Raw genomic sequence first — 26,932 nt, forward strand, 5'->3', positions numbered from 1 at the left:
GGGCCTGTGAACTTGTAACTTTGGCTACCATAATAATATTAAAGAAACAAATACAGCGTGGTTGTGTTCAGCACTGACACCCTAACACTAGCAAATTAACCTGCTGTTTTAAATCATGTTGACTACTGAACTGTTATTTGCAAACTTTTATATAGTGTAAAAGTTTACAAATAAGTGTAAAAGTGTAAAATAGTGTAAAAGTGTTTTTGCCTCTAAATTTTAACGAGACAATTTCTGTGACACAGTGTGACATAATAATGTTAAAAAAAACAAAGGAAGGAGACAAAAATTGTGGAGATGTTCAAAGAACAGAGCTTGAATATTACTCATACAATAAATCTTAAATGATGAATCTGTGCTCAACAATGTGGAAAGTTTTCCCCCCACTTCTCCTTTATATATGTTTTAGCCTGCTTGAAGTGTTTGGCCTTTGATTTTACTGCTTGTCCTTTGAGAGTAATGGTAGATGCCCCTTATCTTAAAGTACTTTTGCTGATGAAAGTTATGATTAAATTGCTGTACCTTTAATAACTGGCCATCAGTCTAGAGTGTAGCCTGCCTCTTTCTCAATGTCAGTCCTCCCAGAAAATAGGCATTGTTCCCAAATTGTTGAGCTATGCTCTGCTGGAGTTACTGTATACCCAGTCATGTTGCTGACCTGTTGCCAGTTAAACAAGTTACCTGTGAGATATTGCATCTTTGTTTTGTAGCACTACCCAACCTTTGTAATCAAATTCTTTGACAGTGTTTTTGAAAATACACTGAGAAACATCAGTGTACTACTCTTTTAGTTTTACTCTAGTCTTCAAAGAGTATCCAAAGGAAAAAAAAACAGTCATATACGTGACATATTTTGAGAAGTAGGGAAGTAGTGGTGAAATAAGACATATTATTTACTATTAATTGGATTCACAGGCTATTCAATCAGATGTTTTATTTTACATTTTTGTTCTGTTAAACAAACTTTGAAGCATTTTTCCCCATTTTGAACAAGAAATGTTCTTTGCTTTTAGAGGTTCTTTGAGTTACCCATAAAAAGTCATTGAGCAGTCATTAAGTGTTGCATCCAGCCAATGATGGAAACCCTGGAGATAGGCTTCCATACTGTACTTAAAGCACCAGGAGGCCCCATAACAGTTGTGGACCATTTTGTTGGGAAGCTAATGGGATCTCTCTAAAGAGGAACTATAAATGACAGCTGTCTGCCCTGAGCCACCGACTGCCATCACGTATCCATTCCCAAAACACTTTAAAACTGCTGCTGCAGCTTTTGCGAGAGCACGAAGGAGGAAGCAGACACATCCAGACAAAAAAAAAATGGTTGCAAGGAGTGGGTGAGGTGGATTTGAGTTGATGAAAGAAAAGGGAATTGGGCAGGGGATGGGGGTGGGGGTGGAAGGGCTGTTGGGGAAAAGACAGGAGAGCTGGTAGTTACAGCAAAGACATCTGTCGCTGCTGCCGACACCCACCGAGGCATACAATACCTTAGTTTGAATTAGCCCTCTGCCGGCTTCTCAGTTAACACCTGAGGAGGTCATTATGATGCCATTAGGATGAGCAGTGCAGGGAGGGCAGAGAGGGAGTGAGAGAGAGGGATATCCACGCTAAGTGTAAACAGTCTGTCTGTCTGTGTCTGAGAACTTTCTCTTCCCCTGGAGAGCCCTCTCTCCTCTGACAGAAGAATGACAGAGACCTCATGGGAATTACAGCATTCTCCCTCTCTGTCTCTCTCTCCCTCTGTCTCTCTCTCTTTGTTTCCCACGCGGACTGACAGATCACAAATTCACAGCAATAGGGCCTATTTTAATACATTTTCTGTTGGTACATGAGGCTGACTTAAAATAAACAACCTTTCTATTGCCTCACGCTCACTCTCATTTTCACAGCATCTCTCTTTCTGAGTATGCTTTGCTGTTGTTGCCGCTGTTGTTGTGCTGCATTGTTCAGGGGGATTTTCTTCTTTTTTTTCTCCCCCCTTTTTCTTCCTTTCCTCTATTCTCTGGAGAAGAAGGAATGCTTTTCTGGGTGCAGTCAGTGATACGGCACGGAGCAGCTCTTTCAGTTTCATTATATAAACAGCTTTGATGCCTCTTCTTGCTCTCTGGTTTCTATGGCTAAGTGGCTTTGGGAGAGGGCTCTGGACTAGAGAGACAAGAGGCGTGTGTGCTTCTGCTTTGGTTTCATGTGTATGTGTGTATACAGTATGTGTCTCTGTCTTTACTATGTCCTCACACGTGCCTTCTTCCACCTAAATATAGTTTTGCAGATGAAGAGGTGTGGCCTCAGTGGCCCCAGTAAGTGTTACAAATGTTTCTAATTACATTGTTTTAACTTCCTGAAACTGGCTCTCAAACTTAAACTCTGGATTATTTAAAGGTTGAGACTAAAAAACAGCTGAAAATATGTTATTAAAAAAATAATTAATACATACAAACAAATTGTATGTCATGATTTTGTCTGTGGGCTAATTTTAGATTATGACGTTCTTTTGCTTCCTTGTTATAACCCCAGTTTTTGTTCCCTTTGCACTGAGCATCAAAACCATTTCCTGCTTAATCACTGTCATCCTCTCGCTCCGATCCTTCTTTTCTCTTAATATTTGCTTTGCTTTCCCTTATTCCTGTTCCTCCTCTTCCTGTCTTGGTTCTCTTACTCCCAATATTTGTTATTTTGTGTTTCTGGGAAGATTGAGCTGCTTATTGCCCCAGGTGCGGTCAGCCAAACCAGGCATGACTGTTGCAATCAGTAGGAGAACACACACACACACACACACACACACACACACACACACACACACACACACTTAATGTGGGAGGTCCTCTTCTCTGTGAGGAGTTTAAGAGTATATCTACTTGCAGCCACGATGGTCTTCATTAAGACCTTGGCGTGGTGTTTGTTTGTGAGCGATGAAGAGACTGTTATGGGGCTGACCAGGAGTTTGCGAGGAGCTGATGTCACTGCCCACCCACTTAAGGGCCTCTTATCAAGGCCATGCACTGCACTGTTCTCTCTCTCTCCCACATCCCTTCTTCAATTACCCCTTCTCCTCTCAGCTGTTCACCGCTGTGGGAGCTGGCACGAGACTATGTGTCCTGGGGATTTCTTCACATCCCTCCCTTCATGTCTTCTTTCTTTCCTCCTGCTGAGCTTCCTCCTAAGTCCCTTCCTTCCTCTCTGATCCCCCTCTTCATGGTTCATCACCGCAATGCTTCCTCTACACAAACCACAGACATAGAGGCGACCTCGTACTCCAAAGATTGTCCCAGGATCTGCGTATATTTATCACAGGCATGTGGAAAGTTTGTTTTATTAGTATAATTTATCATCATTTACATTCTGTCTGAGTTTGTTTCTCTGAAGGCTGAAAAAAACCCCAGTAAAGGGTGTAGATACAAATGTTTTGCAAACTGACACACTTGTGTGTGTCCCTGAAGATAACATCATGTAGTGTGGGACTTTGACCTCAACCTTTTACAATAGTCTAAACTAATGTAATTTGAACCTGCGCTGACATTTAAAATAATGCTGTGCTTGTGTCTTGTTAGCCTGATAATACAAGCGAATTGCAGATAAAAAGTTCACGGTAGCATTTGTGGCAGTGAAACCTATTGATTTCACTCCTATAAACATGCTTCTGTGTTTCTCCATCTCATTCCCTTGCTTCCCCTCTCTTTGTGTGTCTTAATATTACTTGCCAAATCAGTTCCTCGTGCTTGTCTTATCGTCTGATGCTGACAATGTAGACACTCAGAGTTGCATCCTGCAGGCATTTTCATTAAAGCACTAATACACATTGGTAATTAGGTGACAAAGAGGCCTCTCTTATTGTACTGATCAGCTGCTGAGACGTAGTCCTCGGAGGCCGGCACAGAAGTAGGTTGCCTGTGTATGTGCGTGTTTCAGTGTGTATCCAGTCTGTGCCATTGTTACTAAGGAATTCGGATGTTGTGTGGTGGCACTGTCCCTCTTTAGCTCTTATTGGATCTTGACATTATAAACTAAAGAGAATTGATATGATGACCCAACAGTCCATTGAATATTATTTTCCTATTTATAATCTACATTATCTTTTATGAGTGGAAACATATTCATGCAGTGAAACTCGTGCATTTCTCCCCACACACATTTTTTCTCCTTTCCCTATTCCCCATCACTCTCTCTTCTTATTTTATATCAGATGTTTCTTGAGCCACCTGAGGCACAGAACAAATAACATGCTGCAAATGAAATTTCCTGTGAAGCTTATTGATGTCATTAAACACTAGCATACTGAGGCCCAGAATCATTTTAGTCTTCATCAGACCAGCTGACATTTTAGTGAATTAGCTGTGAGGTTCTGTGGGGGTGAGGTGGGCTTGTTTTAGCTCCTCTACCACCACCCTCCCATAGGGTCAAATGGTAGAATCAATGATTTCATTTGGTCTGTCTGCTGGCCTTTGATTGGCTGGCATAAGGCCAATATGTGTCTGATTCATAATGTAATTCTTGTGTTTTGCTCTTTAAGGAGTATCCTCTGTTAGCACTGAGTTTATTTTGGGTATAACGTTACAGTTTTGTGATTATCATTAAATTCATGTTTGACGCAAAAGCTGCTCTTTGTATTATTTATTTATTTGTGAGTTCGTAATTTGCATTTGACCTTGCTGTTCCAAAGATCTATTAAGTAAGTTTGGTACATGCAATTTTAGAGATATGCATAATTTCATTGTTCCATGGTTGACATAAAACAATGAAATGTGGTCTAAAGAATTAGAGAATATTTATTTATTTGTTTATTTTTGTGCCAAAAGTTGCAAAAGCTGAACACCTCATGTCCCTTAAATATTGCGTTACTGTTGTTTGTTTGTTTGTTTGCTTTTCTTCTCGTTTTTCTGTACTGATTCAGAACATTTTTGCACTTGGCATTGTAGCACTGAGCAGTGATCCTTTCCCTTTTCTAAATAAGTAATTTCATTAGTACACACAGGAAGTTTGCTGGGTTCTGCAAAACACTGGCAGCTTGTGATGGTCAATTTGTATGATTTGACATTGTTTGGATTTATAAATGGATATATTTTTTTAACTTGTTAACCAACCATTTCATTTAGTAAAAGATGCAATGACCAATCCCTGTTCCGCTTGTTGTGTGCATGTCTGTTTTCTGGTGTTTTTTAATTCTCAGCACAGGTTTTCTCCTTTCCACACATTAATGTCATTTGGGCACCATCCCGCTCTGTGCGGCAAGACATAACAGTGTCTGATTCTTGCTTGTTTGTGTTTGGGGGTCGATGGGTTCAGCATGACTCGAGCTCGGGCGCGCCGCGTAGCTGTGGCACCACGGCTGGCCTTTGGTTTCCTGATTTAGTAAGACTAACACTTCTAAAACAAACCAATGTGAGCCTCCATAGCAGCAGCAGCTCTCTCTGTGGTCCATCAACCAAACACAATTGTTGTGACATGTACAGGACAGAGAGTTTGTCATAGCATGCGTTGAGACATCATAACAGCGTCAATAGCTCTACTACATCTTACTGCTAGCGGTAGCATGCCTTGCCATCTATTATCACCGTTAACTCCTCTGTCTCTCTCTCACACCTGATCAAAAATTGAAATCTGTTCCGAGTGCTTCTCTGTGTTCTCAGCTGAGCAGGACAAGGGGAGAAGAAGAAAAAAAATAAGGAAAATGGAAAAGAACGTTGTTAATGTCACTGAACCATGAAAGGCTTGGCCCGGGGTTGGAATGACTCGGTATATAAGGTTCTTTAGTGCTGTGGCTGCGGGGATAAACATAACTTACATCAGCCCTTCGCTTGTACAGGAGATTTCCTCTCCTGGCACTTACAACCTCAACACTCTCACTACACTATGATTCGCACACACGTACACACACTACACATAGTACAATCCAGACCCTTTCAAGTTGCTCGTGCTCACACACACACACACACACACACACAGACCAGAGGGCAAACGAGGGCTGTGAATAGTATTTTTTATTCTGTTTGTAAGTTTGACAGTGGGTGCTATTACTTGCTCACACATGCACACAGTTTAGTTGACTTTTGTGGGATGGATTTGTATCAACAGCAATATAAAATTATTAATTGCTTTAAGACTGTATTATCAGTGTTATGTCTCACTGTGTGTTTTCTGTGTCTTTTTTTTCCTCTGCAGATCATCACTCAGTATGTTTATGAGCTGTTGGAGAAAAAGTGCAACATGACTAAAGAAATCCTGCCAGTAAGTACCCATACTGAAAGGAGGCATTTTCTTCTTTGATTTATGCCATTGAAGATTAAAGGGAGTATTAAATATTAAAATGGACGTAAATGCTTAGGCTTCAGAGTGTGATTATGATATTGAGTGTTCTGTTTAAAAAACTAAAGAAAAGGGGATTGTGAGGAGTCAGCTCTCCCAATTCATTCTTTGTCTTTCTTTTTCTATCTCACTCAGTTTCTCTCTTACTCCCTGTCTTTCTTACCCTCCTCCTCTGCCCACATCCTTTGTGCAAAAGTGTCTCCTCAACAAATTAACTGTATTGTGACGTTTCATTTCAAAGGCACAGAGGCGCAGCATGCTGATGCTTAATCTGTTTTGCATTCAATTGCGCTGAAGGGGACTTTCTCTTCTGCCATCGTGGAGTTATTCTTTGCCCAGCTCATCCAGGCTCAGAGCGCACACTTAATTCCTTTTATTTGTTGTTGGAAGCATGTTTGTCTCTATTTCCCCCCCCCTTTACCTCGCCATTCCTGCTCTTTTTTCTGTGTATAAAAGTAGTGATCATTTTTCAGTGCGCGTTTATGGGGATGTTAGGCAGCGCCAGTGTTTAGAAACATGCCAAAGTTAGCTCCAGCACTAACAGTGTCCATAAATCACCTAGCCAGAGTCAGCGCCTTTCATTAGCCCCCATACACTTTTACTGGTTTATCTGCCTGGCCTATTTATCTCATTATTCCCCTGGAAAATTGCTCTGTTATGCTTTTCTGCTGCCCACCCGCCCACACGTATACGGCGTGTGTATGTGTTGGTGGTGGGTCCGTCCACCTGCATGGCATTGAACTTGTGACCGCAGATTTTAAGAAGATTAACCGAAGCCAAGTATAGGGAGAAGGAATGAGGGCGCACAAGAGAATAAAGGGTAAGATTTTCTCCCCCACTTGGCTCCCTTTGTCTGTTTGGATTAAGTTCTTGCAGCTGCCACCCATGGCTTTTATGGACAGTGTTTGTCTCCTTAGCGGTTATTCTAGGCATACTTGGGAAGGATGCAAAGAAGCACTGGTTGTGGAGCACAACGGCACACACTTTCTCTCTCTCTCTGTTTTACTCTCTGTTATAAGGACTGTTATCTGAGTGGTTAATGTATCGATGCATGTGAGCTTTTTTAGAGTACACACAAGAGAACCCATGAACTTTACATATGGAAAATATCATTTTTTTCATCTAAAGCAATAGAATTCAGAGATGTACATATAAAATCACAACAAGATTGTTTTAAAGCATTGTATTTGAAATGAATTACATTTCGCTGACATGTGGTACCCCGTATTTTTCTGGACGTTCAGGTGGATGCCACAGACGATGAACCCACCGGTTTTATCTACCTCAGCCCAGATGCCTTATCCAACCCATCTAAGCTGCTGGTGCTGATCCAGGGCTGTGGTGTGGTGCGGGCTGGTCAGTGGGCCCGTAGGCTAATCATCAACCAGGACTTGAACTCAGGGACACAGATCCCCTTCATTGAAAGAGCCATGCAGGTAGAGGTCACAACAAAGAATTTCAAGCTATTTTATTATCTGTTGAACTAATGTTCTGGTCTTTGACCTGTTTCTTTTTTCTCCCCCATTCCCCCCCCCCCCCCCCCCTTTTTTTTTTTTTTTTTTTTTTTGCAAAACTGGGAGTCAGCTTTGTTTTGGTGGTTTTTGTAGGACTTGTACGATTTTGGTGTGATGGGTGCAGCACACAGTTTATTTGAAACACAGGCCTGAATGTTTGAGGCTGTTGAGCAGTTGTGGCAAAGTTAGACGCAGCGTGGAATCATATTTTAGATATTATGTACTTCACTCGGTGTTCGAATGGGATTGCAGGCATGCTTTTTGGTTTATTAGTTTAGACTCTTGATTTACTGTATCGACTCACTTCAGTTTAACTTCATTGTACAGCTTACGCAAGCGTAGGGAAAGAAAACAAAACTTCGCCCTGGGGTCATAAGAGAAATTATGATGCTGAACACTTTGAACATTTCACATTTCATATGATCACGAGGCAAATAATGAGCAGGCGTACAGTCACAGGTGCAAACTCCTACCATCAAATGATATCACGCACTGAATTTTGGCTTCATTTGTATTGTTAATAAACCGAAGGACTTTCTTCACTTTTCCTTTTCACAGAATTCTTGTGTAGCGTTCATGTGTTCATGGATGACTGAGATGCAAGAGGGAACAATGTAGAGTTTCTAGCCTTTTAGTTTTACAGGTGCACATAAAAACTGGAGGTTACGCCAAGTGCTTGCTTGTAGGGGGTCATCTGATTGTTGGGGTTTTCACTATTATTGTGGGGTATTTGCCTTACAATTTAAAGTGCCTGAGGTGACTGTTGTGATTTAGTGCTATACAAATAAAATGGAATTCAATTGAATTTCTGGAAACCTAATGGTGGATGCTGGGGGGGGGGGCTGGTTGAAACAGCAGACAGCGATGCAAGGGAACAGCAGCACTTATGCGAGAGGGAGAGATGGTAAAAATCAGCAGCTTAAGCAGACTGCCAAATTGGGAATGCGTGTTTGATATATAATGTGAAAAGAGTGAGGCATGTTATTGTGTGCATGCCTAAACCAGCTCACAGGCTGCTTCACAAATGTATGTGTCAGCAACCAAAAGGTACCTCTTTCTGTCTAATTATTTTCACCCGCTTCTCTATCCTCACTACCACTTCATGTATAATGACCTACTCTTCCAGATGACACAGACTAGATTCTTTCTCCCGCGTTCCTTCGTTTTGCCCATCTGATTAACATAAAAACTCTGCTGTGTAAATCCCTCTCCTATTGTGTACAACAACTGCAGAAGTTAGAGTAGCGCATGTGTGTCCATGTGCGCTAACGGATGAATCAGGTACCCCTAGACTGTCTAATACAGTTACCCCGGCTGGTGTTACAGTTGGAGAAGGCAGGGTTGTGCTGTGGAGAGCCAAAGTGACAGCTTCAATATAGAGAACATGGTGTGTGTGTGGTGCGAGTGTTGCCCATTCATCATAGTAAACAAGAAATCGTGTTCTTGCACCCTGACAAATCATCATCCAGACATTTACTGCACAAGGGCCTTGTACTGTGAGCGCACTGGAGAAAAAGCCACACACATTTACAGTCAATTCATGCTGCTGGCATCCATTATGGACATGTTTGTACTATATTATGTTATACCACACAGTGTCTCTCGATGTCTTATGTACTGGAGTTACAGCTACTGTACCATCTTAAAAAAAGACTCACTTTATGGCGATTTTGGTGTCAACTTTACAAATTTGATTAGATTTGTCTTTTCCCTTTTTGGTCTTACAGTATGTACTGTATGATTTTATTTTAGATTTTACTTTATATTTATTGTAAGAGTTTTGCATGAAAGCACGTACTGAGGAGAGAGGAAAAATTAAAAAGGGATATGAATTTAAATGGTTTTTTTTGTGCCTCCAGCACAGAAGGAGAAACTCAGTAGCTACCCTACACTACCAGCCAACGTTATAAAAAGGCACCCACATTTATTTAATAATACGTAGTGGTATCAATATTTCTTTGAGCATACACAGGCCATATTATATCAGGTATTTGACATGTAATTGTATGATGTTATTACTCCCCTTTTATGCGCTTCCCCTTAAACATTTTATCTGGCTAGCTCACATACCTGTGCAAACTACTAATTCATCATAATGACAGATGAATCCCATCTTACTCTTTAAAGATACAGCCTTTCCCCAGTGTAAACCAGCACAAAGACAAACACTCACAGCGGCATGACATGAGTAATACATTATTTTAAATTTATCTTCTGTGTCAGTATTTATAATGAATGCCTAATTGGTCGGCCAAGTGGAGTTCTTAATCCAAACATGTGGGAAGAGAGGTACAGCAAAAATTGTGATGACTAGGTGAGATCTGAAACCTGACAAGTAGCCCCTATCCCTCCCTGGGCAAAAGAGATGACTGTTTGTGAAGTTGTTGCTGCATGTGTTTATGTTGGATTGCAGTCCAAATCTTTCCTTCCTACATCTGCTTCTATGTTATTTGTCAGCAGTTCAATCTGTGGCTATCAAATGTTGCTCTCTCTACCTACCGGATATGTTCTGCTGCTAAACACAATGCTCCTGACTTGTCAGAAGTCATTTTGGAAAATTAAGGAATTGTGTTGATTGACTGATTGATTTTGACAAAACAATCAAAGAAAATAGTGTATATATCCACGTAATTAAAGTCATTCAAGTGAAAATGAGCTCTGTGAAAGTAACCAACCCATCATCAGGAGTGCAGACCTAAAAAAAAAAATAGGTGTCTGGACTTAAACTGTTCATTAGAACAGGCTTATTCTGTGTGACTGTGTGAAAGCAACACGTATGCCATTATTTTATTTATAACTTTGTTAAGTGTGGTTTTGGGTCAGAATGTCACATTTTCTCAGAATAATTTTTAATTATGTTTAGATTAGGGTCCGTTTTGTGGGAACAATCTGTTGTCTCGAGTGTAGCTCATGTGATGTTACTCATGGGAAACTGATTGGAAATTCAAAGCCTGCAGCAAAGGGTCAACTAGAGTGCATTCAAGGAAATCTGGGGGAGCTTGTGGCTTGGCAAAACACAGAATCACTACTCACACGCACATACAGATAAAACTGTTAATTCACAGCGCTGTTGTAATTTGTGTGGATGTAGTGCGAGCACACTCTGGAATTCTTAGCCATGTTCCTCAGAAGCTCGAGTCAGCTTTTCCTCTCTTCCGATGGGATCACCTCTGCCAATCAGGCGATTGTAGGAAAAATTGCTGATTGGGCTAGTTAATCAGCCCCTTCACGCAACACACACGCATACACACATGCACACGCAATCACATTGTTGGGTGAATCTCAGGGCAGTCTGTCTCTTACGCCGCAATTTACTTCCCATCACCTGTCTCTTTCTCCCATATTCACCCCATGTCTTGTTCACGCTGCTGTATGATGGTGACACATTAATAACCTGGCAAAAACATATACGTTAAATACAAGTCACATAGACACGTGCACACAGAGAAAACACACATACATAGACGCAAACACATCACACACTGCAGGGTATACTCGCGACTATTTGGCGCAGTGCACATTAATGCTGGGTTGAGGGAAGATTTTTGTGCCATCTGTGTAGGCCTCATGCATGTTGTCTTTATGTGCATGTGTGCACATCTAAGTGATGCTATTCCCAAAGTGTAGAAGTAAAATGACAGGTGAGCGGAGAAGGAGAAAAGGTTGCTCCAGCAACAAACACAAAGTGGTGGAAGAGGTGGAAAAGAGGAATCTGAGAAAAAGCCGAGTTGATGGGGTGTGGGGTGCAGAAAGGGAAACAGGTTATGATTGGTTGGAAGAGGGCAGAAGTGGAAAGAAGGAGAGGAGTGTGGAAAGGATTGATGCAGAAAGAGAGAAATAAGAGGAGGACGAGGGAGTGACTGCAAATGGGTTGGGACTGGCAGAGGAGAGACGGGAGTATAGAGAGAGAGAGTAGGCAGAAGGCAGGCATCTGACAGCTCCACTACGGGGAGAGGGCCTCTTAATGACAGCTTATTCCTTCATGATTTCAATTCCTGACAGTCGACAGGTCTGCTTGTTGCATCATGGCAGCTGTATCATTACCTTCTGGCCCTGTCAATGCTCTGCATCCTGAGACTGAGATGGTGGAGGTGTAGGGTGCGTGCCATGGGGTTTGGAGGGGATGAGGAGGTGGGAAAGAGAGTTTAGACTGTGAGGTTACAGTCTGAATATTTGAGGGAGGAGGGATATTGAATATTGAAAGGTGGGATCATAAGTTATATGGTATGTGTTGGAGTTAGGAGTAGGACTTTCAACTAGTTTGCATCCATATAAAAAGAATGTACATGAATGCTGTTTTGAGGTTGTAGCTGTTTGGTATTGTACGATCAAGATGCAGCAAAGTTTATCTTTTTATTTTACAATGCTTCTTAACTTTTTTCTCCCTCATCCTTTTTATTCAGCTGCCTTTTTTTGCATTTTGCCAGTGATACTAGTTGCTACCAGTAGAGAAATTTTCTTCCAAAATTTTCTGTATTCTGCTGCGGTCCTGTAAAACCTAATTTCCTTTTTAGTATTTCTGAATGCTTGTAACTTTTGTCAGCCGCCGAGTTTCAATTTACGTTTTTGTCAGATTGTCAGAAGTCTTCAGCATGAGAAAATAGTTTGAATTTAAACTCCTTCTCATTGCTTTTTAGATCATTTACATATGAATTAATACATTTACAATACCAAGTCTCTCAACCCTCCAGTTTGTTAGCTGCGTATACATGTGCGCACACAGCTCCACACGAACCGCGAGCGTTATGCAAGGTCTTCACGAACGACTCAATTTAATTTGAAAGTTGCTCATACAAAACAGATCTATAGCCGCTGTCGCCCCCCCCCCCCCATTGTCTCCATCTCACTCTTGCTCGCTCACTAACTCTCTTGATAGTGAGTCAGGCTCGACACTGGAGATTCTCTGGAAAGAAAGAGGGGGTGTGGTGTTTTCGAAAGTGTGTCAAAAGCCTAGGGGTTTGTATCTGCCCAGAATTTCAATGGGAGGCTGAAAGGGGGCAGCGAGGCAGACACACTCAAACACAGGAATCCTCTTCTAATTTCTGTCATGACCCCCCCTCTCTTTTTTTCTTTTTTTTTTTTTTGCTGGATGATGTCTTCTTCAGAATTGGCTGCGCACTCTCACACTCTATCATCTGTCTGGCTTGTGTCATGGCCTCATGTGTTAAGAGGATATCTCTCTGTCTCTTGTCTCTGCAGTCACCATTCTTCTTCCTCCTCTCTCATTAGTTCTTCTAATTCCCCCTAAGCTGTGAGTTAACTTGTTTGTGTGTGTGTAGCTCAGTGATAACATTGTATGTATAGTGTGTGCACAGTCTATCTTGGGGCATCAAGTGGTTACAGAGGCCAGACAGGTATCTATCCAGCTTGCCAGCCTTAGCCAGAGGACAGTTTGTGTGTGTGTGAGGTCAAAAGATGCTCCGCCTTGCTGTGGCCTTGTAATAGTTGCCCTGCAAGCAACACACACACACACACACAAACAACACACACCTCCAGGTGGGAAGGTCCCAGCGCATCCCGCAGCTCAGATCAATGCACTTGACACCTTCAAAGGCGGGTGTGGGGCCTGGACTTGCTCTGGGGTTAAACCTCTTTTAAATAGCCTCCCGCGGGAAGGCAGCTGTCAATAACCCACCATAATTACCGGGGCCTGGCCCGCCAAGGGCTCGGCTGCACGGGCCAAATTAAAAATTGATCAGAGGGAGAGAAAACATTATTTTGTGGTGGTATTCCCTGTCCTAACAGCACTGCTGCTGCCGTATGTGAAATTTCATCAATTGACGTCCAAGCTAGATATCTAGAGACCTATTTATCTATCTATCTGCTCCCCCTTTCGTCCAGATGAACAATGGAACGGTGTCCCTGTTGTAAAAAAAAAAAAAAAATTATTTGCATATTAAGTGCCTTGCAGTGTGCATGTATGTGTGTGTGAATTGCATGCGAGTGTGTGTTTGTGCACGGTGGATGAGCATGCAGCTGATTGTTATGTGCTCCAGGTAATCGTACATCATCCTGTATCTGTGTAGTGTGTGCACACCTTGTAGCAGTATATTGATTGTGGTCTCATTGAGTTTCTCTTGGCGGGGAGCCTATATTTGTTAGTCAGAGAATGATACAAAGAAGATATGTTCATCCTCAGGCTTCCTCTAGGAAAACACACCCACCGTTGTTTCACAAGACATTGATGAATGAGAATGACAGTTTACAGTGGGTTTAAGGTCATTTATAAACATGCACCACAGGTAAAAGATCATATCAATGTTTTGTTTGAATCATTAGCGTAGGACATGCTCTTTGGGTTGTATTAAGATGTGAGAAACCCTTCTTAAAATAAATTTTCATGTGGGAGTTACTATTTTCTAGAACTGGCATCGGTAATTTGCACCCAAAGTAAATCTGCTAAATAGCTCATTCACACACGTGTGTGACGTTATGACATTTAACTTTTGGGCTAAGAGCAAGAATTCAAGGAACAACTGTAAATGTTTTGGACTTAATAAGTGTTGATTGGCCTCTATAAACACAGGAAGTGTTAATTTAAACACTTTCAGCGTTAAAGTAAATTAACTGTGGTAATTTTACTGTGCAGAGATCACTTATTTTGTATTTAGTACCTCAGGATTTGCACACATAGCACATGCAAATTGTATTAGAGGATTTCTCGTCTAAGCATAATCCAATTTGAATAGTGTGACTTTAAACCTAGCACTTTAGATCAGTCATTGTGAGAGCTGCAAAAACCCCCCGTGCCATAAAAGCCCGGGCAGGGATCTGTCAGGATTGTGTCCACTTTCTGTTGCTTCCCTTTAAATTAAAAGAAATGTAATTATTCCACAATAAGTTGCTAATAGATATGATGAAATTCTTAGCTTTAAGGCATGTGTTGTGGTACAATGTTGTCTTTTGCAAACAGAGCAATTTCAGCAGAAACTGAATATGTACAGATGTTAGATATAAACCGAAGAAATCCCTAACTTGGATGAGAGCGTTATTCATAAAGGCGCTCTCATGTTGCCGAGGTTCTCTTATGGTATGAGCTTAGAAAGAAAAAGAAAGAAAAAGAAAGAAATTGGTTATCAAGTTGTAAACATTATTTGTTGGTATTCATTAAGCTATGTTTGATAGTTGACTTTTTTTTTTCTCTTGAAATTAAATTATATTATCAAAAAGGCTTTGTCTCAGTGTGTACGTGCATGATTGAGTGTGTTTATGTCTGTGTGCGAGTGAGGTGGGTAGTAGGTCATTTGCAGCTTCAGGCTGTGTATGTGTGTCCCAGTGGGAAGGTCTTGTTTAGTCTCTCTTCCAGAGGCCCCCAGGCAGTGTGTGGTGGATACCTCTTCACTCTCTCACAGGGAACACTCTTCTACTGCCAGTGCAAACATATTCCCGTACTCTGGAAGTTACAAACGCACCGAAAAATTCTCCACATTCACAGCTGGAGCGTAGCACCTTTTTAAAATCCATATGTGGTTGTATCAGTTTATATTGCATGTACTCATCCATGTACACATACATACATTTAAAGGCTGTTTCACCCTCTTGTTTATTTTACCTTAGGTTTGCAGAGGTTAAACGTGCTCAGCTGTACTTTAAAGGCAGAAATCGAGCTTTGAGAGGAGCTCGTAGCTCTCACTACGCCGCACACACTTACAGAACACTCAAACAGTCACATAAACACATATTCAGACTGAGATTCAGGCTCACTGAGAATCTCTCGGAATCAAAGCTGAAACTTGCTCTAAGCTCACAAGTGCCTGTGTCATACTCCTCGACAGTCGGCACCATATTTTGATCAATGAAGGCAAACTTAGTGTTTAAGTAGGGGTTTCCAGGGTCCGGTGGGGTACTTGAGGGCTAGAGGCAAAGACTTTTTGTTTCTAGTTATTGCTGACTCTGTGGTTAGAAATAAAGTAGATGCTGCAGGAGGGCTTGTGGTGAGAAATATCTTTTGTTGAGTTGCTTTTTCTACATTTACGTTTTTATCACATTTTGTCTTTTGATAATCTTAGACTAGAGAGACAGGAAAGAGAGCATGTAGAAAATGGTTCAGCTAGTTGCGAACTGGTACATGCACCACTTAATTATCTGCTGTCCCTTTAGTTGAACCAGTTTTCCCCCCAATTTTCTTTTACAGGAATATTTATGTAAGAGTGCGGTTTTATCTTTGCTTAGCTGTGTGTGTGTTAATGTCGTGCAGCTGCCTGTGTTTGCCTGATGCTGGACTGAGACTGATATATTCCTACATGTGAAATGTGCATTTCAGTACATCAGATCATGGCAGTAATGGTGAGAGTGTTTCAAGAGATATGTGCTAAAGAAGAAAGACAGGCAATGACGAGATACGGCAACAGCGATCAGATTTGTCTGCAGCTCTTTTGCCTTCTGCACCTCAGTGGGTTAGTGGAGGACAGAAGTTTTTGCCACATCTCTGGTCCTCATACTTAGCGAATCAACATGTATCATGGCATTAAAATGTCCAAAATACATGCATAAGGAATCACGTGTTTGCAGTTATCCATATCACTTTTGGAATTAGTCAGAGACACATTTGATCTGGTTTGAAAATGCAGTGCATTTTCATTCATAAAAGCGCTACAGACTGAGAGCAATACAGACACGCGAGCATCACCAGCAGCCTGCTCACATTGTAGCTTACTTTTCAAAATGCGTTGTCAGCTTGCTCAAGGATAAGAAACGAGCTAGATGGGATATTTACTGTCACTTTCTATATAACCATTATGCAAGAAACTGACATGTGTGGCAGTCTGTTTTTTGAAAAGCAAAGATAAGTCAAATTTCACTATAAATACTGAAGTGGCGTGTCAAAGTCAGGTGAGATGATCTAGGTACTTCAGATTTAATCGGGTTTTCAATGTGAGAGTCTTGTTAATGTCAGGTGTGAGGCACTCATCTCTGTATGAAAGTTCCTCTTTGGCTTTCTGTTATGTGTAATGCTACAAAATGGTGAGAGCATGATCTGAATTTGAGCGCACAACAACACGCAACACATGTTTCAGTTTGTTAGAATTTGTTCCTTGCTTTACGGTGGAACTTGTCAACATTTTCATCTGAATTGGCACCAACTTGTGTGTTTGGTCTGGCTCCCTCCCCTTTATCTAGTATTATGGTCCTTGTAGTAGGTGTTATTATCCCACCGTATGTTGACAGCCTATCTCTTAACCCTCTTAGGAGCACACTATGCTACGCTTGGCTGACTTGTTTGCACTAATGTCAAGTTTTAGCGGTTAGCAGGCGGTTACCATATGCTACTGTGCTGCTGTCGCCCCCGATGTCAGTCAAACGAATGTCAACCTAAGCTCACAACACAGTACACAACAGCATGCACTCAGAAACACAGTGACAGAGTACACACACACACACATGCACACACACACATATACCCATACTGTAGGCAAGTCAAATGCAGACATTGAATAAGGAATAAAAGACCACATCCTGTTGGGATGCTATTAGAGGACAGTGTAGCTTTTTTCCAGGAAAAGCCTGGTGTCTTGCTCTTTATCGACTGACTGAAGGAAACAAAAGCATCTGCAGTGATCCTTACTTGTAAACACAGATCCATATTACACATAAGTAAGCATTAGATACACTCTTGGTTTAAAGTCTAAAAATGTATCATTTTGTTAGAGAGAGTTGTTTGGACTAATCTGAAATCCTCTAATGTGTGCACTATGTGATATGTAGTGCCAACTCTGTTTTTAGCAGCACAAGTCTGCATCTTTTAGGCACAGTTTTTGTAGCCAGTGATTGATATACAGGATTGTTCAAAAGTCTTGAGCCATCCCTCATTTTTAAAAATTATATGCTTTCAAGCAGCCAGACTTTCTTATTTTTTTTTAAAGAGGCTTGAGCAATAGTTCTCCAGATTTTGGTCTGTCAGAGTTTTTCTATGGACATTTTGGCATTCTGGGATTTTTTTGTTTTTGTTTTTGTGTGTTTGTGTATGTATTTTACCAGTTAGCACTGAGCTATGACTCCAGAGATGAGCCAGTGTTGCATCTACAGAAAAACAGACAAATTAGTAAAGATCCCATTTTAAATTTTGTCTTGACACTTTATTGCTGGCAGTCTGTTGCAAAAATGATTTTTTCCCTGATTTCTTTAGTTGAATCTAAAAAATGCTGCCAAAAATAACACAGCTTGACTTTTATACCAACAAGATGATTCCAGATACCAATTTCCTGAAAGCTTGGCTTATCATGGCATGGTGTGCAGTGTGCCCATAAAACAATTGAGGGAAAGTGACAAGTGGATTAAAGAAGAAGTGACAAGCATCCAAAAATCCAAATTGTTTATGGTATATGGTATATGTGGAGAGATGGGAGGTCCAACAGTGAGTGTCTATAATCATCTTTAAAACATGGTGGAGGCTTTGGTTTGGGATGCATTTCACCCAGTGGTGTTGGGGATCTTGTCAAACTAGATGGAATTTTGAATACAGACTCTACAATAAGATTTTGATCCAGAATTAAATCCTTCTGGAAAGTGTCTGATTGGCAGGTTCATTTTTCAGCATTACAACGATCCCAGACGCACTGCAGTAAACATGCGATAAAAGCATATCTGGATAGAAAAACACACACTGGAGCACTCTCAGTCATAAATTGCCTGAACATTAATGAACCAGTATGGGATCCAAAGAAGAGCTTTGACTGTCCTTCAGGAAGCCTTTAGAACTATTCCAGAAGACTACTTAAATAAATTACAAGGAAGCTTGTGTAAGAGAGTTTAGGCTGTGTTGAAGAATAGAGGTTGTCATGCTAAAATCTTTTCCTTATGCACTTTCTACTTGTTTGCACCTTTCACTAAACCACTGCATCTATTTCTGCATCTATCCACTGTGTGTTAAGTGCCACTGATGTCTCCACCTAAACTAAGATCTGCTGTAAGGGACCAGACTATGAAACAGAAATATTTAGTCTCGAGGACAGTTGCCTCCTGCTCGCAACTTGAACTTCAGGCATTATTGAAAGTGTACCTTCCCCGGTTGTTCAGCAATCCCTTCTTGCTTCGTCTCCCATCTGTCCAAGTTAGATGTTGGTGGCAGTTTTCTAATGTTAACAGAGTTGTGTTTTGCTCAGTGTTCAGAGTAGCAACAGCCCTGCAGCTCTCTGTTCATATTGACCTTCTTCACACTCGCCCTTTCTCTCTCCCTCATGAGCTTTCCTCCCTCTTTCATTTCTTTCTTTGCTTTCTAAGGTTCTTATTTCCTGGTCACCTCTCGGGCTGCCTATGTGGCTGTTTAATCCAAACTGCAAAAAGTAGCCTTTGGAGTCAGTCTCTTTGGCCTTTGACAGATCAGGATGGCAGTGTGTGACCATGGAGGATTGGGCTGTTTCTGCATTCAGCTTGGTGTTCCACTCTCGTTTCCTGCATCTGCCTTCTCTCGCCGTCTCTCTGCTCCTCCATTTTTCTTGCTTGCTGTCTAACTTAAAACATTCGTTAAACTGCTGAGCACCAGCAACGATGGACAGTGATAAAGAAATAACATTATAGTAACAGTAACATGACATGGTGCTGTACAACCCCAGGGAATGACAAGAGAAAAAGGCGCCATAATCCATTTTAATTTGACTGATATCATTGTACTGAGGGAGAGAAAGAGCAAGAGAGTGAGAAGCAGTTATTAGCAGAGCGGAGAGCGAGAGAGTGATTAGCAGAGTGAGGGAGACAGGGATGGAGCAAAGGGGGGAGAGGGAGAGAAGTGAGATGTCTCAGGCCAGAGACTGCACTCTAGCTGACTGCAGTGTCTTGTGGTGACCTAGTTGCAACCTCTTTGAAGTCCACAGGCTGATCACGCTCTATAGGCTGCAGAGGAGATCTCCTGCACACGGCTTTATTAGACCGGGATAGAAAAAAAGAGCAAGAGGTGATTTAAATTCCCGGGATCTTGAGGTTGCTCTAAACCTCTTTAACCCCAGATATATATACACATGTCTTGGTTATGCATGCTCTATTGTACTTGTGTTATCTGTCATTTCATGTTTTAGAATATGCCTTTGGCTCTGAATGTTAAGTAGAGCCTGACCAATGCTGTTCAAGCCTTTACCTATTTTTAGGGTGTGGAAAAAATTATGTTGCACATGTTGCCAATTGTTTCTATTCATATACAGTAAATACCAACAGTGTGTTTATTATAGTAAAAAGGGTCAAATTAAGGGGTCATTGTTTTTAACTTTCCAGCAATATTGTCCTGCTACGTGTTGCAGAAAGAGATGATCATTTTGCTACAGTGGAGTCGGAGCTTCTCTGGTGGACAAACTAGCAGATAATCTCTATATGTGATGACCTATTTTATGAAGAAATATCGGCTCATATTGGATTAGTGTCAGTGATAGGTCAGTATAAACAGATGTGTGCTTCTGGACAGTCTGAAGTTCTGTGCTGTGTGTTTCTGTGTGCGTGTGTCTATGTGCATGCATAGCAGATACTCCTGCTCTCTGGAAAGTGTAGCTGTAATTTCAGGCCAAATGCAGCCGTTATCCTTTAGCCCACCACATTAGGAGACAGTGGTGCATTGTCAGGAGAGCTGACCTAGAATAGTCCAATCACTCTACATTCAGCCCCCTGCTTGCCCTCTCCTGTGATCACCACGCTGCCAGTGCTGCAGTCTATACTATGTGTGTATGTACTGTATGTGTGTGAGTGTGTGTGACCCAATTCAGTCACTGGTGTTGCCAGGCTTGCCCCCGGTGAGGGCATGGATGTTAGGGCACAAAACCTTCAGATGTGTGTTCTGTTCAGTCAGAGCTGTAGATTTCTTATGTTGTCATCTGTGGTTGTAGAAATGAGGCAAAACTAATGCTCGACTCCCACTGCTGCCCGTAAGTTTCCATTAACTGTGTGTATGCCTGTGATTGTATCAATTCACTACAGTATGTGTCTAGCAAGAGACAGAGCATGTACACGCAGGTGTGTATGTGTGTGTTTGAATATGCCAGTGAGGGATAGGGAGTTCATGGACACATGCTCGCTCACACTCTATGACTTGGCCGCTCAGTGAACTCTCTCAATTATCTTGAGCCTTTCTCCTGCACCCCTCCATCTCTCCATCCCTGTATCTTCCCACCTGCTCCCCATTGGGAGTCTGTATGTGCAGACACACTCTGCTGGGGGCATGCTTAACCTTTTTTCCTGCTGCAAAACATAAGGAGACAGAGACACACGTGCTCTTCTTCAAGTTGGGCTTCAATTAAAAAATCCACTTCACTTTTTTCCCCCCTTCCTTTCTCCTTTCCTTTTTTTCTTTCATTCCCTTCCTCTGCCTTCTTTTTGAAGTTAGCCTGGGGCCTCACAGAGCCTCATCAACCCTTTGCCTTGGCTAGATTGCATACAGGTACCCTCTGTGGCTATTTCAAATGACTTAATTAGCTTCTGAGTGCAGCGGGCTGGTAGAAGACTTCTCTCTCTCCCTGTTCCTCCGTCTCTCTATCTCGGTCTCTGTCTCTCTCTTTCTCTGAAGACAGAGAGAGAGAAAATGATTGAGCCCATATGACACATTTAGTGCCTTGCCGTGTGGTTTCACTTTCTAGGTCATGCTCTGTAAAGCTGGCTGCCTGTTACCTTTTAGAATAAGACAACACACACTGGTGCATGCATTTAGGCACACACACTCAGACATGCCTCATTCTAGATTAGCTTTGATTGAGTTTTTCTTTAGGCTCCATCCAAACACTATCCTTTGTAATTGATCTCTGTTTCAGTTATGCAATATTTATGAATCCCGTAGCCAAACGGCATGTGAGCCAGATGAGTAGAAATTTGGTGGCTTTTTGCTTAGCTCATTTGGCATATGTTTGTTTGTTTTGGCGGCTCAGACATAATCCAACACTGTTTTGTTGTGTTGAGTCCCTAGGCGTGAATTCCCATACACCTCAGTGATCAAGGTGTGTGTTTCGTCCTCAGTTTTTGCTGTGCCTGTGTGTTTTTTAAAATCAGTGACAGCAGCGTCGAGGGCATGCCCCACTGCATAAAAAAAAGAAAGAAAATCCACATCCATCTCAGTCCCGATGTACCGACACACACACACACATAAACAAAGTGGCATATCTTATCAGCTTTTTCCTTGGGACACGTAGGAAACAGAAGCCTGTTGGATCTTGCCGTCTGCTTCTGCTACATGGCTTTAAATCGGAGTCCCTCAGACTGTATGTAGGTAAAAGTCTCGTGGAATGTCATTTTCATGAAGAATCACAAACAGTATCAGAAGTTTGACAATGCTTCTTTTTGCATTGTCAAGGTCTTCTTGTGGGGTTGTATCTCCATAATACTTTATTTAATGAAGTGCCTGATGAAAAATATGACCACAAGGATGTGAACAGTGATGGTCATCAATGACTAAATGAGTTCTCTCACCCCTTAGGGTGGGAACAAGATCTCAAGGGCTTAAGAGAGCAATGTGCCTGTTAACTTCTGGCCTTCTGGTCTAGCAATAGTTTGCTGGCTAGCTTCAGGCATGTGCTAAAAACCTGGGTCTGCTAAATTAAGTTTGGCTGTGTGCACAGCCTGTGGCATCGCACACATGCACACATAAGAGCAAGCCGCTTGAAGTCAGGCATTCACCCATACTAGACACACACACATGCACACACACATGCAGACACACACATTCATCCTCCCATTACCCAGTCTTAATTGGCTACCTTCCGTCTTTCTCTCTTCCTCTCTTTCTCTCTCTTGGATAGGCCTACAGGCCTGTTGGTACGCTGGCACACAGCAGCACAGTTTGGGCATACCAGCAGGTCTGGGGGCAAGGAAGAAATTGGAAAGAGAGAAGCAATACAGATGGGTGTTAGGATGAGGTTCAGAGCACAACCAGTAGATGAGAGACAGTAAATTGTAGCTGTTCCTCAACACAGAGTTGTATTTCACATGAAATATTTCCATTGTTTTAGAAAATACTACATTATTTTCACCAGCGTATATTCATGGTACTTGAAGCTGCTCAGAAAGTAGAGTAGGAGATGCCTCGTTCCTTTCCACTAGTTGAAGAGTTGTCATGTGCTGTCAGCCAGCTTGTTCTCCATGTGCCTGTCACTGCTCTGGATAGGAGCTCTGGGTCCCAGCATCCTGCCAATTGGTGAACTGTGTGTGATTGTGTGGGAGGCTGTGTGTGTGTATGCGTGCGCGTTGCCCTCAGAGCACTTTGTTGATTCTACTCTGCAGTGTCAGTGACACATTGAGCGGGTTCGGTGGGAGTCCCCTGGTTTCCCTCGTGCTGTGTTTACTCCATCTGTTTACTCCCCAAAAACACTCTCAAATCTATTATCCGCCTCTCTCTCTTTTTCTCTATTTTTCACTCTCTGTCGATCTCTCTTATTTACTCCTGACTTCTCTCGACTTGTCGTTTCAAATCAGTAGCTGTGTGGTAGTCAGGTGGTGTGCCTGTCGACAGCCAGCACTCGTCTCTTCCTCAGCAGGAGACAGGATTGAGTTTCTCTCTCAGCCATCCAGCCAGCCATCTTTTTTTTTCCTGAAAATCCAGAGCACATTCCTTTCTTGGTTGGATATTCCATCATTTCAGTGTTCTTGATTAAGAGAATAGTTGAATAAAAAACCTAGGATTACACACACATAGCTTTCAGTTATTACTTTTAATCAGTTTCTGTGCTATACTCTGTATCATTAATATGCAATGGGTGTAGTCTTCGATAACGTTTAAAACCCCCCAAAATGAAAGGTGTTTGAATCTGATCGTATTATTGCTGAGGTATTGATTGACAAAATGATTTTAAAGAGTACAGTATAGTATATTTTTAAAGATTCATCATCATCATCATCGTCAAAGTCTCGCTTGGACGACTGACGACTCGCTTGGAATTCAGGTTAAATAAAATGCGTCTTAAAATCATGAAGCAATATTTTGCTCGTCTTTTTCGTACTGCATTGCCTCTGATACAACTTTAGTATACTAATGTGGTCATTATGCAATCCGTAACATGGATTTATAATGCCAGTCCAGACTCTGCTTATGATGTGTAAAATTGATGTGTGAAATAATAGTTTACATACTCAATTCCAAGGGCAGCACCAAGGGCTCATGAATGAGAGATAAAAAGAAGTGAAAGCAGAACGCGGGAAGAAGAGAGAGGTGTCTCTCTTTTTTTTCCTCATCCCGGTGACCAGCTAATTAGCTACACTGCTGATCTTCAGCTGCAGGGACAGAGTTCAATAGTTCATCTAACTACCACTGAGCTACAATGGTTGTAAACCTGGATTACCTGCTTTACCAGCTACCAACCTCAGTATTACAAGTAGATGTCTTGTTCAGCAACCTGGACATGAAATGAGTCCAAACAGCTGGCCAGGTGGATTTACTTGAAAGCTGAAAAGAGGCACGCTTACTCCATAATCTCTGCAATCACAAGTTTGAATGGCCTGGACTCTGAGAAGCAAGTATTCACAGGAATACAACCAAGGATTTATTAAGGTAGTCAGATATAAGATTACTGTCATTTCAAATGAGGTATTTTAAAGCTTTGTCCTAGATGTGTCAATATGCCTGTAAAAGATGAAAAGCTATTGATGATATGGACCATCAGCAACCGTCAATCAGTTTTCCTGGTTAGAAACTCAAGCATAGGTAAGAGGCTCTTGCTTTGATATTGATATTTCAAGCATAGCCATCGAATTGGACATCTATCGATTTCTTATTTATACATTTACTTTATTTTAAAACATGGAGCATGCTCCAAAAAGAGAAAGTTGAGAAATATAATAAGTGGCATATCCTCCTGAGAACTGAGGAAAAAAGAACCTTCCCATTGAACTTTTTTATGATTTCCTGCCTCTGTAGAGCTGGAAAAAAAAGCCACCCGAACACATTAGAACTCAATGGAAAGCCCAGGATGTCCTCTATTTAGTACATCAGGACTTAGCAAAAGATAAAGACCAAAAACAAATGTCCATTACAGAGGACATAAATGAATAGGCAGGTTCTTACTTCGTACAGTAGCAGTTGTTAAGCAATGTAGAACCCTAAAAGCAGTGTACTATACACAGAACAAAAACCTGATGTTCTCTTGATCTCACCTGTGAATCACATACAGGAGTAAGGATTACAGAACAATACTTCTTCTATTTAAGCAAAAGTCTAACAGCAGAAATTGCACATGCACGCATACACACCTACACCCTGTGTTCTCATACTCTCACATCTTTATCTAAGCTTCAAATAGTGCATATTGTTGACCAATGTGTGAAGAGCAAGCAAAATGCTTGTGAAAGACAGCAAAACAGAGAAAGATGAAGAGACTGACTACATCAGAATAGCATATAATAGGAGACAAAATATTAAAATTTAATTCCTCTTTCTTTGCCCACTTTTTCATCGTCCCATCATCAGATTAAAGAAAAATCATCCTATTAGTCTGTTAATAAGGGTGTAGTGCACCTCACTGAATGTAACATTGTAGCACAAAGCACAAGAATACAAAAACTGACAGCCTTTGTGAATTTTAGACCTGGGGGGAAAATGATCTTCTTATTAACTGTTGCCTTCAATCTAACGTGTGAGTCTATTTGGCTTTTTTTCCTCTTGGTGTTACCTTTTTTATTGGTGTAAGAGACTTTCCTGGACTAATCTGGTTGTGTGCCAGTTGTACCAGCGCTCGCTTCCTGTCACTGGCAAAGCTGAGTATAGCAAAGGGTCGAATTATGCTAATGAAGTTGTCAGAGGCGTGTAGCATCAAGGCTGATGGGAGGGCCTGCCAAGCAGCCAATAGTGAGGCTGAGACTGTGATCAGCCGAGCATGATGGGAGACCACCCTGCACAGCGAGTACTGAGGCCCGGCACAGCCCCTAGATCAAAGAGCTGTCCCTCTAATACACCAGCAGTTAGAGCAATACTGCCGCTTAACACACGGACACACACACCCATTTCATAGACACACATAAATAACACCTGGATGCACGCAACATGAACAAATACAGTTGAAGACATTCCTGTGTGAACCAAAGTACACGACCAAAAAAATGTAGAACTACATACTTGAATACATACAAAACAAATCTTAACTCAAAAATAACTCTTGCAAAGTAAGAATTCAAATTGGAAATGTAAAAAAAAAAAGATCCTAATTTTGTGTAGATTTTTGTAGCTTTTTATTAACTTCAGCCGCTCTCTCACTCCCTACGAACTCCCTTTCTCACTCCCTTTTTTCCTCTCTCCATCTCTCTGTCCTTCCCTCTCTAAAACAGTTCTGTTTCCCCTTTCGAAGACCGTCTCTACTTTTTCTTCATCCATGTCATGTCTTTCTCTTTTTGGCCCTTCTTTAGTTACGATATCTCATTAATAACCACTTCTCTTGCCTGCCTCCTGTTAGCCTCCAGTGTTAGCCTGCTGCTCGTTCTCTCGCCCCGCCGCCTCTCTGTCTTTCCTCCCTTTCCACTCCTCTGCTCTCTCCTCTGCCCAGGGTTCTTGTTTGAAATTCAAGAGTGGTGCAGTGAGACTGCAATAACCTACATACAGATCTTTCTTGCTCATTCTTATTTTCTCTGTCTTCTTTCCTTCTCATTTGCTTACTAATGCCATTCACAGATGCAGTATTTTTGAAATAAATATGACTGAGGGAATAATCTGTGTGCATATAAGATATTAAATATAATTAATATTTTTTTGTCCTTCATCCTCATGTACAAACTACTCTGACAGTCTGACAGACTCTTTTATTTTCACTGTTCCGTCCTTTATGTTTGTCGCTGCTATGGGAAGACATCGGAAGGATTGTGTGTGTGTGTTTTTGTGTGGGTTGGTGGGTGTCATAATATCATAACAATTCTTTATTTACTGTTGTTTCATTTAAAGTGCTGATGCATCCTACCTCCACCTTACCTTGGGTCTCAGTCCACACCCTCTTCCTGTGCTGCTCTGTAGCTTTGCAAGTGCCTGCACGCATGCACACATGCAAGTGTGGGATGGTGGAGATGCAACTCCTGTATGTCCTGCTGACTTCTTGGTGAACTTCTCTTATGCAGATTAAAATAAATACTGGAAGAGGAGGAGGCCAGATGAGAAGAACAAAGTGTGTGTGTGTGTGTGTGCATGCTTGTGTGTGTGTGTGTGTATGTGAGAATTCAGAAACAGGTGGTGGTGTCTGTGC

The 26,932-nt window shown here is 41.6% G+C and overlaps 1 protein-coding gene across 1 annotated transcript in view; it reads left to right on the forward strand.

The window, feature by feature from the left end:
* arb2a (ARB2 cotranscriptional regulator A) overlaps positions 1 to 26,932 on the forward strand; it is a 162,490-nt gene that overhangs the window by 12,417 nt on the left and 123,141 nt on the right. The window contains exons 5-6 of the mRNA XM_006784093.2: positions 6,154 to 6,219; positions 7,542 to 7,733. Coding sequence (XP_006784156.2) covers positions 6,154 to 6,219; positions 7,542 to 7,733 — 258 coding nt within the window. The remainder of the gene's footprint in view (positions 1 to 6,153; positions 6,220 to 7,541; positions 7,734 to 26,932) is intronic.

Source organism: Neolamprologus brichardi, chromosome 12 (genome assembly GCF_056152115.1).
Source record: "Neolamprologus brichardi isolate AB-2024 chromosome 12, ASM5615211v1, whole genome shotgun sequence".
NCBI lineage: Eukaryota > Metazoa > Chordata > Actinopteri > Cichliformes > Cichlidae > Neolamprologus > Neolamprologus brichardi.